Below are 13,983 nucleotides of genomic sequence, written 5' to 3' on the forward strand. Positions count from 1 at the left end.
TATTGATGTTAACAACATTATATGAAACAACATTAATTTTAAAATATATATATATATATATATATATATGTGTGTGTGTGTGTGTGTATTATTTAATTTATTTAGTTATTTTTATAAAAACAAGCAAATTTTAATAATAAAAAAATTACTTAATATTATAAGCTACTATGTGAAGTGGAACGTGCATGGGAGGAAGCGAGATTGTGGGAGGTCTTGCTTTACAAAACTCAGAGGGGGATTAAGGAGCGATATTAGTGGCTTGGCTGTGATTTGAGTATTTTCCTAAAAATATTAATTTTTTAATCATGAGAAGCTAGTTCATATAAGATTCCTATATAAATCAACATTTCAAGGGTGGCTTGGCTCTTCCCCCAAATTGACACATAAATTGGCTCTTCAAAAGTTTGTTGGTTTTTTTGTAAATCAATTTTCAAAAAATTAATTATATTTTAGCACAATTATGTATGGATTTAGTCATTTATCATACAACAACAACAACAATAATAACAAAACCAAGTCTTAATCTCACTAAGTGGGATCAATTATAAAAGCGGTTTTTTCAAAATTTTTTAGCAATGGTACGAATAATAGTGCGGAATTAAAAGCAATCAAGGAGGGAATTCGTTTGTACAAAAGTTTGTATTATTTTAATATGATTATTGAAAGTGACTCGCGAATTGTAATTGATTGGTTTCGGAAAAGTAGATGTAATTTGTGGTATCTTTGGGAATTTTGAGAGGAGCTCGTCGTGGAGTTAGAAGGAGTGAATGTCATGGTGATGCATCAATATAGAGAAAGTAATAGTGCAGCTGATTTTCTTGTTAAAGAATGAGAAATCGGAAACAATGTAATATACGATAAACAACACCTTCTACTATGTTATCTGAAAGGTATTCTTCGGATGGATAGGTGGGGTCTCATTTCTGTTCGTTATTATTTTAACTCTAGATTTTATTTGGTGTATTTTGTTTTGAGTTTAGTTGTCTTTATGTTTTTATCTTATTTATCAGTTATGTTTAGTTTTGTTGTCCCAGTTTGGTTGGTCTTGTAACCACGGTATTCCTCCGCAAAAAGTGATGGTATATTAATAAATAAATGGAGGTGTCGTCCTCTTTAAAAAAAAAAAAAAGTGGGATCAGTTATATGAATTCTTTTCCGTCAATTTACACAATCATTGACAATTTCTTTTAATAGATTGAAGAATATTAAGTTCTTACTCACTACCTCCTCCTAAGTTATTTTACATCTACCCCTACCCCTTCTACCACCCTCCACAATAATTAAGTCACTTTTTCTCACATGTGTACTATGTGACCTGCATTGCAGGTATCCATGTCATCTGAGTCGTCTCTCCCTTATCTTATCTTTTATAGGAGTTATATCTAACTTACCACGAATGTGGTCATTTATTATATATTTATCTATTTTTAAAGGTAAAAAGATACTGGCCTCGCTTTAAAAAAGAAAAAAGAAAAAATAATAATGACATGAAATTTCAAAAATTTTAAGAATCTTCCTAATATTTGTAAAAAGGAAATAAAACTACCTTTATATTTTATTAAAAAAATAAATTAATCTATATCTTTTCGGTAAATCTCAAGAAAAATATTTAATATTTTTTAAGACGTATGTAATGTTTTTAAAAATTTTAAAAAAATTCTATACTTTTAATATCTTTTATCCTATTTTTAAATAAAAAATATTTTTGTAAAAACTCGAGTCACGTAGGAGAGAAAAATAGAGGGTGGGAGGGGCGGCGTAAAACATTGAAGTCCTCGCGGCTTTCGGGCCCTGTGACTTCGGCGTTAAGAGGACTTCAATGGCGACTTTTCCAGTCCAGTGACCCCACTCGCTCTGTCTAAGCATTGGCCCCTATTGGTCACACCAATTTTTAAATACTACGAAGTCCAGACGACATCTGAGAAAGTAACGGAACTAAGAGAACCCTACTCGCTCTCTTTGCACTCTGATCTCTCTCTCCCCCCATGAAGACGAAGCCCACTGCTCTGCAACTGCCCAAATTCAAAAACCCCATCTCACAGTACGCCCTTCTCGTCCTCCTCTCGCTAGCCGCCACCTCATCATCATCTCCATCTTCATCCTCTCGCCTAAAGCCTCCTCCTCTTCCCATTTTGCCCCTGCCCTCCTCGCCTCAGCTCTCATGGCAGCTAGGGGACATGGCCCTCTTCCTTCACTTCGGACCCAACACCTTCACGGACTCCGAATGGGGCTCCGGTCAGGCCGACCCGTCCGTATTTAACCCCACCCGGCTCAACGCCTCCCAATGGGTCTGGGTCGCCAAGGAGTCGGGCTTCTCGCGCTTGATCCTCACCGCCAAACACCACGATGGTTTCTGCCTTTGGCCGACAGAGTACACCGACTACTCCGTGCGCTCGAGTCCTTGGAGGAACGGCGGCGGCGATGTGGTTGCGGACCTTGCTAAGGCCGCTAGGGATGCCGGCATCGGATTGGGGCTCTACCTCTCGCCTTGGGATCGTCACGAGCTGTGTTACGGGAAGACGTTGGAGTACAATGAGTTCTACACGGGGCAGATGACCGAGTTGCTCACCCGGTAAATCTATGGTGAATTCTGGTGTTTTTATGTGATTTTTGTTAATTGGGTTGTTCAATTTTTCAGCATTTTTCTAAGTGCTTTTGTTTATTTGGTATAATATAGTTCGGGGTTTAACTGATACATCGTCCATTTTATGCTTCTTTTCTGATTTGCTATTTTCAAATCTGGGGGTTGTTCCTGATTCAATATTATTGTTTTATTGTTGCGGAAATAACAATCATGGAATGTAGCAATCACGATGAATAATACGGAAATACACAGGGATAATGAAATCAATAAGCAACCCAAAGATTTAACGTGATTTGACAGAATGCCTACTTTCACAGTAGCAAGCGGCGGCTGAAATTCACTATTCATCAAAACCAGGGTTACAATATTGTATTTATACTAACCCTTAGACATACAAAGGTATTAGAGAATTTCTCAAATATCCCTATATTAATTCGCTGAAGATTTACCTTTGTATCCCTAATCTATTGATCTTCCCAGTTTAAATTTTAAAAATGATACCGAACAAAATCATAAACGGTTTTCCTTCACTAAAAGAAACCGTCGATGTACCTACATCAGACCGTCAACGGTTTTCTTCCTAATTGACTACTGGAAGAAACCATCAATGTACTATGCAAACCGTCGACAGTTATTCTTCAGATCGGCTTCCTTGTTTTTCTCATTTTGCTTTCTCTGTACATGTATTACATTTGATATGAGTTACATACTACAACAATCTCTACCTTGGCGAATAATCACCCCTTAGGAGAAAAGAAAACGTTACCCGAAGCTCCACTTGGGACAATAGGTTGGGACACCTTCCATCTAACATGTGGAGACGTTAATCAAACCCAAGCAGTGCTTGAACTTATCTATGGTAATAGGCTTTGTGAAATCTTACATCTATATGTTTGGTTCTCGCATGATACACTTGATTTTTTGTTAAATAAATGACACTCTAACTATCACAATGCAACTGAATTCTGCCTTACTGAATACCCAGTTTCTTGACCAATCTTGTAAGCCAAAAAACTTCCTTGGCAGTCTCAACCATGGTCATATACTCTAATTCAGTTGTAGATATTGTAACTAGAGACTGAACGATGTATCTCCAACAAATAACCCCCCCCCCCCCCCACAAGAGTGAATACATACCCTGTGGTAGACTTCCTGTCATCCAAGTCCCCTGTATAGTCTACATCCACATATTTCGCAACTGAAGGAACACTTTGTTGTCTGCTAAACATGATGTCATAGTCTGTAATACCCCTCAAGTATCAAAAAATTCACTTGACTACATCTCAATGTTGTCGTCCTGAATTTGAAAGAAACTTGCTCACCACACTGACAACTTCTGCCAATTCTGATCTTGTACAAACCATAGCATACATCAAGCATCCCACTGCACTAACATATGGAACCTTTGACATGTCTTGAATTTCATCATCTGTCTTCGGGCACTGGACGGTAGACAATCTAAATTGATTCGCCAAAGGTGTACTCACCGATTTTGCATTATGCATGTTGAACCTTTCCAATACCCTCTCAACATAGCTACATTGAGATAATCCCAATCTTCTAGAAGCTCTGTCCTTACGAATCTTCATCCCAAGAATCTTTTTGGCTGCATCCAAATCCTTCATGTCAAATTCTTTGCTCAACAGGGTTTTCAACTTGCTGACCTCACCCGTACTCTTTGTAGCAATCAACATATCATCCACATAAAGTAACAAAAAAATAAATGAATCATCATCAAGGTTCTTCACATAAAAGCAGCAATCATACTCACATCTCCCGTAGCCAATTCAGATCATGTAGGAGTCAAATCGTTTGTACCACTACTTCGGAGACTGTTTCAACCCGTAAAGTGATTTTCTCAATTTACAGAGTAAATGTTCCTGTCCAAGCTGACTGAACCCTTCTGGCTCTATCATGTAAATCAGCTCCTCTAAATTACCATGGAGAAATGCTGTCTTTATATCCATCTGTTCCAAACGCATATCAAAATGTGCTACCAGACCCAACACTACCCTGATGAAAGTGTGTCTGACCACAAAGGGAGATCTTTTCCTTTGTGAGTAACCCTTTGCTTCTAAACGAGTCTTGAATTTTTTTTCCTTCTTTTTCTGATACTGTTTCTTTCTTCTTATACACCCATTTGCATCCTATCACTCTTCTCTCCTCTAGAAGTTCCTCCAACTCTCATGTCTAGTTCTTATGCAGAAATTCTATCTTCTTCACCATAACACTCATCCATTTACTCTTCTCTTGGTTGTGCACCATCTCTTGAAAAGTTATAGGATCCCCGCTATTAGTAATGAGTGCATAAGAAACCTAATCATCAAAACCATACTTGGGGGAGTGGCCTGATAATGCGTCTTGGCCTATTTATAGTTATAATGTGATACTGGTGGTCTCCTGAGTTAGGACACCCTGCATTCTGAATATTGTCATCTCTACCATGAGTCTCTAGCTCTACTTGCACCACATGCTCATTGCTGCTATAATTTTCGGGCACCTGTTTCTCTTCTTCCTGAGCACGCTGCAACATGTCTTTTTCAATCAAAAACCACACTTCTACTGATCTCCACCTTTTTTTACCTTCGAATCTTAGAGCTTAAAACCTTTCACCCATTTCTGATACCCCTGAAAGATACACAGTCTAGATTTTGCATTAAGTTTCGATCTTTCCTCACTAAAAACGTGCACGTAGGTTGGACATCCAAATACTCTCAAACTAGAGTAGTCTATCACGCTGCCTGTCCACACCTCTTCTACTACTTTCCCATGTAGTGTTGCCCATGGTGACCTATTAATCAAGAAACATGTCATATTCACTGTCTCTGCTCAGAAGTTCTTTGCAAGCCTTGCATTCAACCTGAGACACCGAGCTCGTTCAGCTATTGTTCTATTCATCCTTTCTGCCATACCTTTCTGTTGTGGTGTCTTGCGTACTATGAAGTGTCTTAATTCCATGCTGCTCGCACAATTCTATGAATTTTGAATCTGTGTACTCAATACCATTGTTGGACCTAAGGCATTTGATCTTCCTCCAATACCATTCTGTTGTGGTGTCTTGCGAACTGTGAAGTGTCTCTTAATGCCATGCTGCTCACACAACTCTATGAACTTTGAATCTGTGTACTCAATACCATTATTGGACCTGAGGCATTTGATCTTCCTCCTTGTCTAGTTTTCCACTTTAGTTTTCCACAACTTGAACTTGGAAAACGTTTCTGACTTGTGCCGCATAAAATATACCCAGATCTTTTGTCAGTAGTCATCGATAAAACTCACGAAATATATATGTCGTCCCCACAATGCTACCCTTACTGGCCCCCAAACATTTGTATGAACATAATCTAGAATTTCCTCTGTCTTGTGTGTGGTTGTCTTGAACTGCACCCTATTCTATTTCCCAAGAACACAATACCTACAAAAATTCAGCTTGCATGTTTTGACACCCTTCAAAAGATTATTCTTATGAAACTCCATCATAACACGCTCACCCATATGACCTAAACGCATATGCCACAAGACTGTACTATCTGACTCAGACTCTACAGCTACAGCTCCGCCTACAATTGTGGTACCTAGTAATGTATAGATGTGTATGCTGAAAGATTTTTCCTCTGGGGTTTTTCGGAAATTTTTGTTGGCTGAGTTGTTTGGTTTTTGAGCATTTATTCCAAGTTTGTTTTGTTTATGAAATTGTGAGGTTTTGATTTTCTTATTTTCTTGGTGAATGATTCTTGCATGTTCAAATTTCTTTTTTATGGGCATTTTCGCCTGCGCATTATCTGCATTGTAAATATGAATTGTAGTTCTAAGTTGTTTTTAATCTCTGTGTTACAAACCATACTAGGTTTGTCCATTTGAAGTTTGTTACGACCCCCTCGCCCTCCCCTTGAAACCTCCTTGTCTAATTAAACCAAGCCCTGCAGGGGCGCTTCAACCCCGTCTCCCCAGAGTACGGTATGTTTGAACCAAGGCTTAGCGTAAGTATGTTTTCATACGAGGGTATTTTGGGATTTTCACATGGGACATACATATTTGTAGCTGAGGGTTGAAACTCCGAGGCAGTTTCATTGACGAGATAATGGAAATTGCATAGAGGCTCCATGGACGTAGTAGGCACACTATCAAACACGTAAAAAATTGTTGTGTTCCTATTTTCTTTTGATTTCTCTATTCATTTTTCTGTGTGTGTGTGCATGATATTAGGGTGTAATTTCACAACATTTTGTTCTCTTCATAAACTTGGGTTTTGATCCATTTTGCTTTCTGGGGTTGTAAATCAACCAAATTTGTGAAACTAGATTTGAGGTTGTTTGTGGAATTTACCTGTTGAACACATTTGAAAATTTTATGGATTTGGTCTGACTTATTGTGTTTCAAATAAATTGAGATGGTTGCTTTTGATTGTGAAACAGGTATGGAGAGGTGAAAGAGGTATGGTTGGATGGTGCAAAAGGGGAGGGGGAGAAGGAGATGGAGTATTTATTTGATTCTTGGTTTAGTCTCATTCATCAGCATCAGCCTGGGGCTGTCATTTTTTCTGATGCTGGTCCTGATACCAGGTGGATTGGAGATGAGGCTGGTGTTGCCAGCTCTACTTGCTGGTCTCTTTTTAATAGGAGTAATGCAAAAATTGGCGGAACTGATCCCGAGTGAGTTCTTTCTTGCAACCTTCAAAATGCATTGGTCATTTTGTCTCGTTAGAACAGAGGATTTTTAGCTTTTGAGTTGGGAAGTACAGTTCAATTTCAAGGCAGATTATTGATTCCAGTTTACTTCATATCACAGTTATGCAGTTTCTGTTTTTCTTTAGTAGTTTACTTAAAACCCTCAGTCTACATGCAATGCCAATGCACAGCCTATATATTCTAATGTAAATGGGAAATGACTGCATTCATAACTCCTCTTCAATTAGGACAGAAACAGAGGGTCAGGTGCTTGTTCTAGGTGTAATATCTTTAGGGTGCATTTGTTATGTGGGATTGGGCATTGCAGGACTAGATTGAATTTGAGTCATTTTGATAATTGTTCTATCCCTTGTTTGGCTAAATAGGATAAGGACATTACTGGAATTAAACTTTTTTTCTCTTTTGGTTTTTGTATCTGCAAAACAGTTTACCCTTGTTAGCCGGTGGGGGTGGGGGTGGGGGTGGGGGGGAGGGTGGGGTGGGGCACAGCCACTTCTAGTCCTCTCCCTTCCCTGGCCCTAGCCTAACCAATCATTTATTTTGATTGCACCAGATTATAAAGAGCTTAGTCAAGCCTGGCCTCCCTTAGCCTGTGAAAAAGTGCACCTTAAATAGGCTTATACAGTCCCCAGTTTTCCCTTGTTGGGGGCGCACCATAATTGACATATGCTAGGATATCATGACGAACTGGCCTCTTGGTTTCTGCAGTCTTAAATCTTTGTTCTGATTCAGAACTCAGCAGCTGCACTAAAAACAGAGGTAATGTTTGGGAATATGGATTTCAGGTCTTTGATTTTGATATGGGTAAATTTGGAAGAAATTCGATACAATTTAGATTATATTTTGTCAAAATACACATAAATCGAAATCCAAGCCCCAAAACTAAACTAATGCTCCCAAACACAGAATAAAAGTTGTCTGCCCTTGTGCTCTGAGGCAGTGTGTGAAGTTTTTGTCGAGATATCAATTGCACTAGAAGAAACCTTGATTTTCTAAATGTGATTTATCATTTCGGTTCACTCATAAGTCACACTATCGTTAGTTGATTATTTCATTTATTTGACCATGATGATATGTCAATTTATTTCAGGAGCTTCTTTGATGTACTAAATATGTGTCCCTTTCTGAAAATTCTAAAGCTCCATTTATTTCTTTGAGGGAATGTGAGGGAAACAAGGAGAAGAAATGATTCAACTGCCTTCTAGTTATCTTCTCCTTTCTGAATTATTTCCATATGCTATATGGAGTGCAAGACACTCTAATTTTTGCTAGACGTGTCAAACAGATATTCACGTGGAGGAGACCCTTCTGGTCATGATTGGGTACCTGCTGAATGTGATGTCTCCATCAGACCTGGTTGGTTTTGGCATAAATCAGAAGTTCCAAAATCTGCGGGGACTCTTCTAGACATATTCTACAAATCTGTTGGCAGAAACTGCCTATTGTTGCTAAATGTTCCCCCAAACTCTTTGGGTCTTATATCAGATGAAGATATTCAAGTGCTCCAAGAGTTCAACAAGCTCCGGAGCTCTATATTCTCCCAAAATCTGGCCAAGAATGCTCATATTAATGCCAGCAGTACACGAGGTGGAATAGGTGATTCTCGTTTCGATTCTCATCATGTCATTGAGGAAGGAATCTACACCTATTGGGCTCCTGAGGAGTATCAGCCAGACTGGGTTATATATTTAGACCTTCAAGAACTTGTGTCTTTCAACATTTTACAAGTTCAGGAGCCAATCCACATGGGTCAGCGTGTTATTGAGTTTCATCTCGATATTTTGAATAAAGCAGGAAAATGGCAAAAAGTGAGTAGTGGCACAACTGTAGGATACCGGAGGCTGCTGCAATTTCCCAAGGTGGAATCAAATTGTTTGAGGTTTGTTATTGACAAGTCTCGGGCAGACCCATTAATTTCTTATTTAGGAATTTATATGGACCCCTTTTCAATTATGACCAACATTTCTGATATAAGCCTGCAAAATTTCAACGACAGCCTGATTGTTCAGCAAAGTACACAGTATCATTCTCAAGTTGCCAGGGACTAAGTTTTTTAAGGGTTGATAAAAACCTCCATTTCAAGAAAATAAGTCATGATTCTACTCATTTGACCATGGATTGAGCAGGCATCTGTATATTTGTATGAGAATTCACAAGATTCTGAGCAAGGCATTTGTATAGGTCTTCGAAAGCCTTTTCTGTTTTCATATTTTTCAAAAGTTTGCAGCGAATGGGACTTGTCAAATTATTGCCAGTGTAAAGTTTCTATTGTTATGTGATTCAATTTTCTTGCGAAGTTGGTGGCCAATGGAACTTTTTATTGCTATGTAAAGAACAGATTAATTTTTAATGATTCAATTTTTAAAGGTTATTTGGTATTGTTTCAATTTGTTATTTTTTTATTTTTATTTGTGTATATTGTACAAGGGAAAAAATAGATTTTGACGGCACATCTGTTTACGTCATTGATTTTATTATAAAATCATCATTCCAATTTCTTCAATCTCCATCTTGTGAAACTCCAAAAGCAATCTATATTAAATTGGTAATATTTATTCTTACATGTTGATTTACTCTTTCTTTTTTGCATTTAGATTTATGCCCATTAATTCTGGAAACTGTTTTTTGAATTGCATACATTGTTTTGGGTTATATTGTATTTTCATTTGCCAATTATATGAGCTTATTTACATTTTTTCTATTTGATTATTATTTTGAGCATATTTTGTTATTTAGAAACATATAATTTTTAGGGTTGTGTTGATGAGTGTAAAAAAAAAGACAGAAAAATAAGCATCCATTATGTATATTCATGTGCACATGATGTGTTTGATAAAGTGTGTGATTGAACTCTAAGAAGACCTATATGTAAATCAATTGAATCCAACTTAATCATTTATTGGAGATTCCTTGTATGTTAAGAAAACATAAAATTAATCATTGTTAATAACAATTAAGATTTCAAAATATGCACTAACAAAGACAAATAATCTATTTAAAGTTCTGAAGAAAAAATACCAGTTATGTATTCCCAAAATTTGACCATTGATATTGAAATAGCATTAAATTGTTTTATGCAATTGTTATATGATTCTCTTTTTGCTAATTGTACTGTACTAGTATGCAAAGGCAATTGAACCAACCAACTAAAGTTCTTCCTACAATTCATAATGTTTATGTGTGTTTCCTCCATTTGTTTAAACTATGATATATTCAGCTATTAACTATTTTCCTTCTCCTGTGCAGTGTTTTAAATGAACAATTATGTCTAGAGTATATGCAGTATGATTAATCAAGTACAAGCCCACTTGAGTCAAGTGTACAACCTGCAGCCACCTCTTTTAAAGCTACTATTGTTAGAAAAACCTTCTTCGCTGTTTGGAGTACAAATTTTGACCTTTTAAAATTGTTTGCTCTATATCTATTTCAAATTGGTCCACCAATCATGAAAAATATAATTACTCAAACTACTAATTTGAAGGGGTAGTTATGGAAAATTTGGAAAGCTTCTCTTAATAATTTTTTAAAGCTTTTAGAGTGGAAAAAAAATATTTTGTATGATATTGTGGGTATAAGTGAGTTTTAGGATGCAAGAGTATTATATATTCTCAATCATCTTCTTTTTATTCCTTCACTATATTATATCAATATCTGCTCATTGCAATGCCCACGAATGTAACTTTTACCATTATACCACATTTCTTATGTTCAATCACTTTCTGATGTGATCTAAAGAACCCTTCTTAAAAAGGTGAAAGAACTGCTCTCCCATGATTTTTTGATAGAAGTAGTAGTATGCTTTATAACACATCTAAATTCAAATCTTTCTTCATTGTTTAGTAATGGGAGTTCCTTTCACAATATCTAGATTACAAATATAAAAAAAACAATTGATAATTCTCGCCATACTCAATCTTAAAATTGTAGATACTAGAAAAATCAAATAAATTCTTGGATAGAATTCATGTACTTTTATAACAATAAGACAATATTTAAATAATATATTAATTTCTATATGTGGACAATAGCTAAGTAAAAGGCTATTTAGTTGTTTAGTGAAAAAGAAAGGCAAAAGACACAAACCTCCACTAGAGGTTTTACCAAAAAGACAATGACCTCCCCTGAGGTTTGACAAAGAGGCAATGACCTTTCTTGAGATTTTAAAAATTTCAGGTACCTTTCCTAAGGTTTGTCAAAAAGATACAAAATTCTTTTTGTATTTTACAAAAAAAAAAAAAAAGATTTTTAAGGGGAGATTTGTGTATTTTTAGCAAATCTCATGAGACGTTAGTGACATTTTTAAAATCTCAGAGGAGGTTTGTGTGATTTTTGACAAATCTTAGAGGAGGTTTTTGAGATTTTTAAAGTCTTTGGAAAAGTCTCGGTCTTTTTGTCAAACCTTAGGGGAGGTGAGTGTTTTTTGTCTGAAGAAGAAATTATGCTTTTTTTTTTTTTGGTGCCTTGATGGAGAGTTGTTTATATTTTCTGAAAGTACAAGAGTATGAAGAGAAGAAAAAAATTATAAATAACCAAAATTAATACACACTGTGTATTAACTAAGTAGATTGTTCTATCACTTCCAAATGTTGAATTTAATTTTTTCGTATTTTCAAGTTTTTAAATTATGGGCTTAATTTTTTATTGGCTAATTTATTTATTCCTATGAAATTATTGGCTTATTTGATTATTTATTGTCTTTTATTTTAAAAACCAATACTTGACTTCCCAACCAGCTTGCTCGTTGTAGTTTGATTTTAGTTTTTTTTAATTCAATATATGTTTTTAAATGGGAAACTAGATTCAAACTTAGTTTCGAACTAAACCTTAATTTAAGTCATACTAAATTTGGATTGTGCCTGAATTTGAATAAATTTCCATTCAACTTAACATGATTTGAATGGGATTAATTTTCAATTAAAATAATTGTGCATGAAAAAAACTGATCATTTTGGGCATTAACTTATGATTGTTACTTGAAATAATCAATCAAAAACTCAAAAATAATTTTCTAAAATTTTGAAAATCAGAAAATTTTTAAATCAATTTGAGTTTCATTGCAAATTAAATCCATCAATTCAAATATTCAAAACCTAGAATTTGAATCCAAAATTTCTTTTTTCAAAAAGAAAACAAAAATAATCTTAAACTCAAAAAATAATTGGGATCTTTAGAATAAAGTAATCCAGTTAATTTTTCAATCTTGAAATCATATCAAAATTTCAATAATTTAACTAATATGATTATTGAGAAATATATATTTACATGCTTACTTAGTAAATATAAGCACTTCAAAAAGATTATTTTATCTTTACTACATTTCAATGAATTTATATGCTTAAAAGAGATGAAATCTAATCAACATATTTCTTTTTTTTTTTTTTGAATTTCGCCAAGTATCCATGCCCGTCAACGTCCGTTTTTACGGTCCGCACCGGTCGTGACTAATCCCACGCCCTGTGATGGCGGCCCCACCCCACCACGAGGAGGTAAATTCAGGGGGTCAGGGCCAGAATCGAACTCGGGATGCACGCATTGGCTGACCTCGTGAGAGAAAATCCTAGTATCCGAACTGCCACCTGAACCAAGCCCTGGGGGCTACATATTTCTTTTTGATCGGAGGTTGAATCGATCGTCAAAAGAAGAATTAGGCAAAAAATAACACTCTTCATTTGTAATTGAATTAAAATTTTGATAACCATTAATAATTCAAATATTTTTTGTAATTTAAAATTTTAATTTATTTTTAATTGTTATTAGTAATTAAATTAATAATGTAATAATAATTGAATTAATAAATCTTATAACCACTATTAATAGATGAAATAAAAAAATAAAATAGTTAATATTTTGAAAACCTACTTTATCAAAATGATTAGCGATTTGAAAACCTCCTAAAAAATTTATAATTTAATTATTGTAACAACTAATGATAATTGACTTAATCTATTTGCTATCACTAATTGAATTAATAAATTCCCTAGTCAATAATGAAGATGATTGAATTAACAATTTTCAAAACTATAATTTAATTACTTTATGAAATAATAAATAAAATAATTGATATGCTAAAAACATCCCTTAAGTAAATTATATTAATATTTAAAGTCCCCATAAAATTTTGAGAATTTATATTTTTAAAAATTGATAAGAATATTTGAGTAATGTTTTTTTGTGATCAGAACTACTAATCAAATTAATAAATTTTATAACTATCAATAATAAATTATAATCAAATATGATTAATCGTTGTAGGAAATCTTAATCCAATTATTATTAGTTGTCATGAAAATTAAATTAAAAATTTATGGTACACTTTAAAAGATGAATAATTTTATTCATAGATGAGTTTCAAACCAATGGTTTGGTTACCTATACTTATTTGATTAGCAAAAAGTCACCAAATATTAGCAACCCAAACAAGTCCAAAGCACAATGTTCACAACTCTTTAGTAACAAAGGTGCATTAGGAGAAGATATCGCTTCATTGTAACTATCAAGCAAAAATGTATAAATTTATCTCCGAATTTATTCTCCTTCTTTGTTTCTTGCTTCTCCTAAATTCTATTTTAGAATTTTCATTTTCAATTTTCATATTAGATCCATGCATAATTCTCTCTTGATTATCTTTAGGTAGGAAAACATTTTCACATATGTTTGCATTTTTAGTTTTTATTATTGTGTAACAATTCAAAACATCACTTTTAATTACTA

General features: G+C 34.8%; 1 protein-coding gene across 1 annotated transcript; it reads left to right on the forward strand.

Annotated features, from left to right (window-relative positions):
- Positions 1-1,838: 1,838 nt before the first annotated feature.
- LOC131149582 (alpha-L-fucosidase 1) lies at positions 1,839-9,643 on the forward strand. Its single transcript, XM_058100164.1, has 3 exons — positions 1,839-2,572; positions 7,000-7,236; positions 8,558-9,643. Exons 1-3 carry the CDS (start codon positions 1,986-1,988, stop codon positions 9,318-9,320), a joined length of 1,587 nt encoding a protein of 528 aa, XP_057956147.1. The 5' UTR covers positions 1,839-1,985; the 3' UTR covers positions 9,321-9,643.
- The last annotated feature ends 4,340 nt before the right edge of the window (positions 9,644-13,983 follow it).

This window comes from Malania oleifera, chromosome 2 (assembly GCF_029873635.1).
Source record: "Malania oleifera isolate guangnan ecotype guangnan chromosome 2, ASM2987363v1, whole genome shotgun sequence".
Lineage (NCBI taxonomy): Eukaryota > Viridiplantae > Streptophyta > Magnoliopsida > Santalales > Ximeniaceae > Malania > Malania oleifera.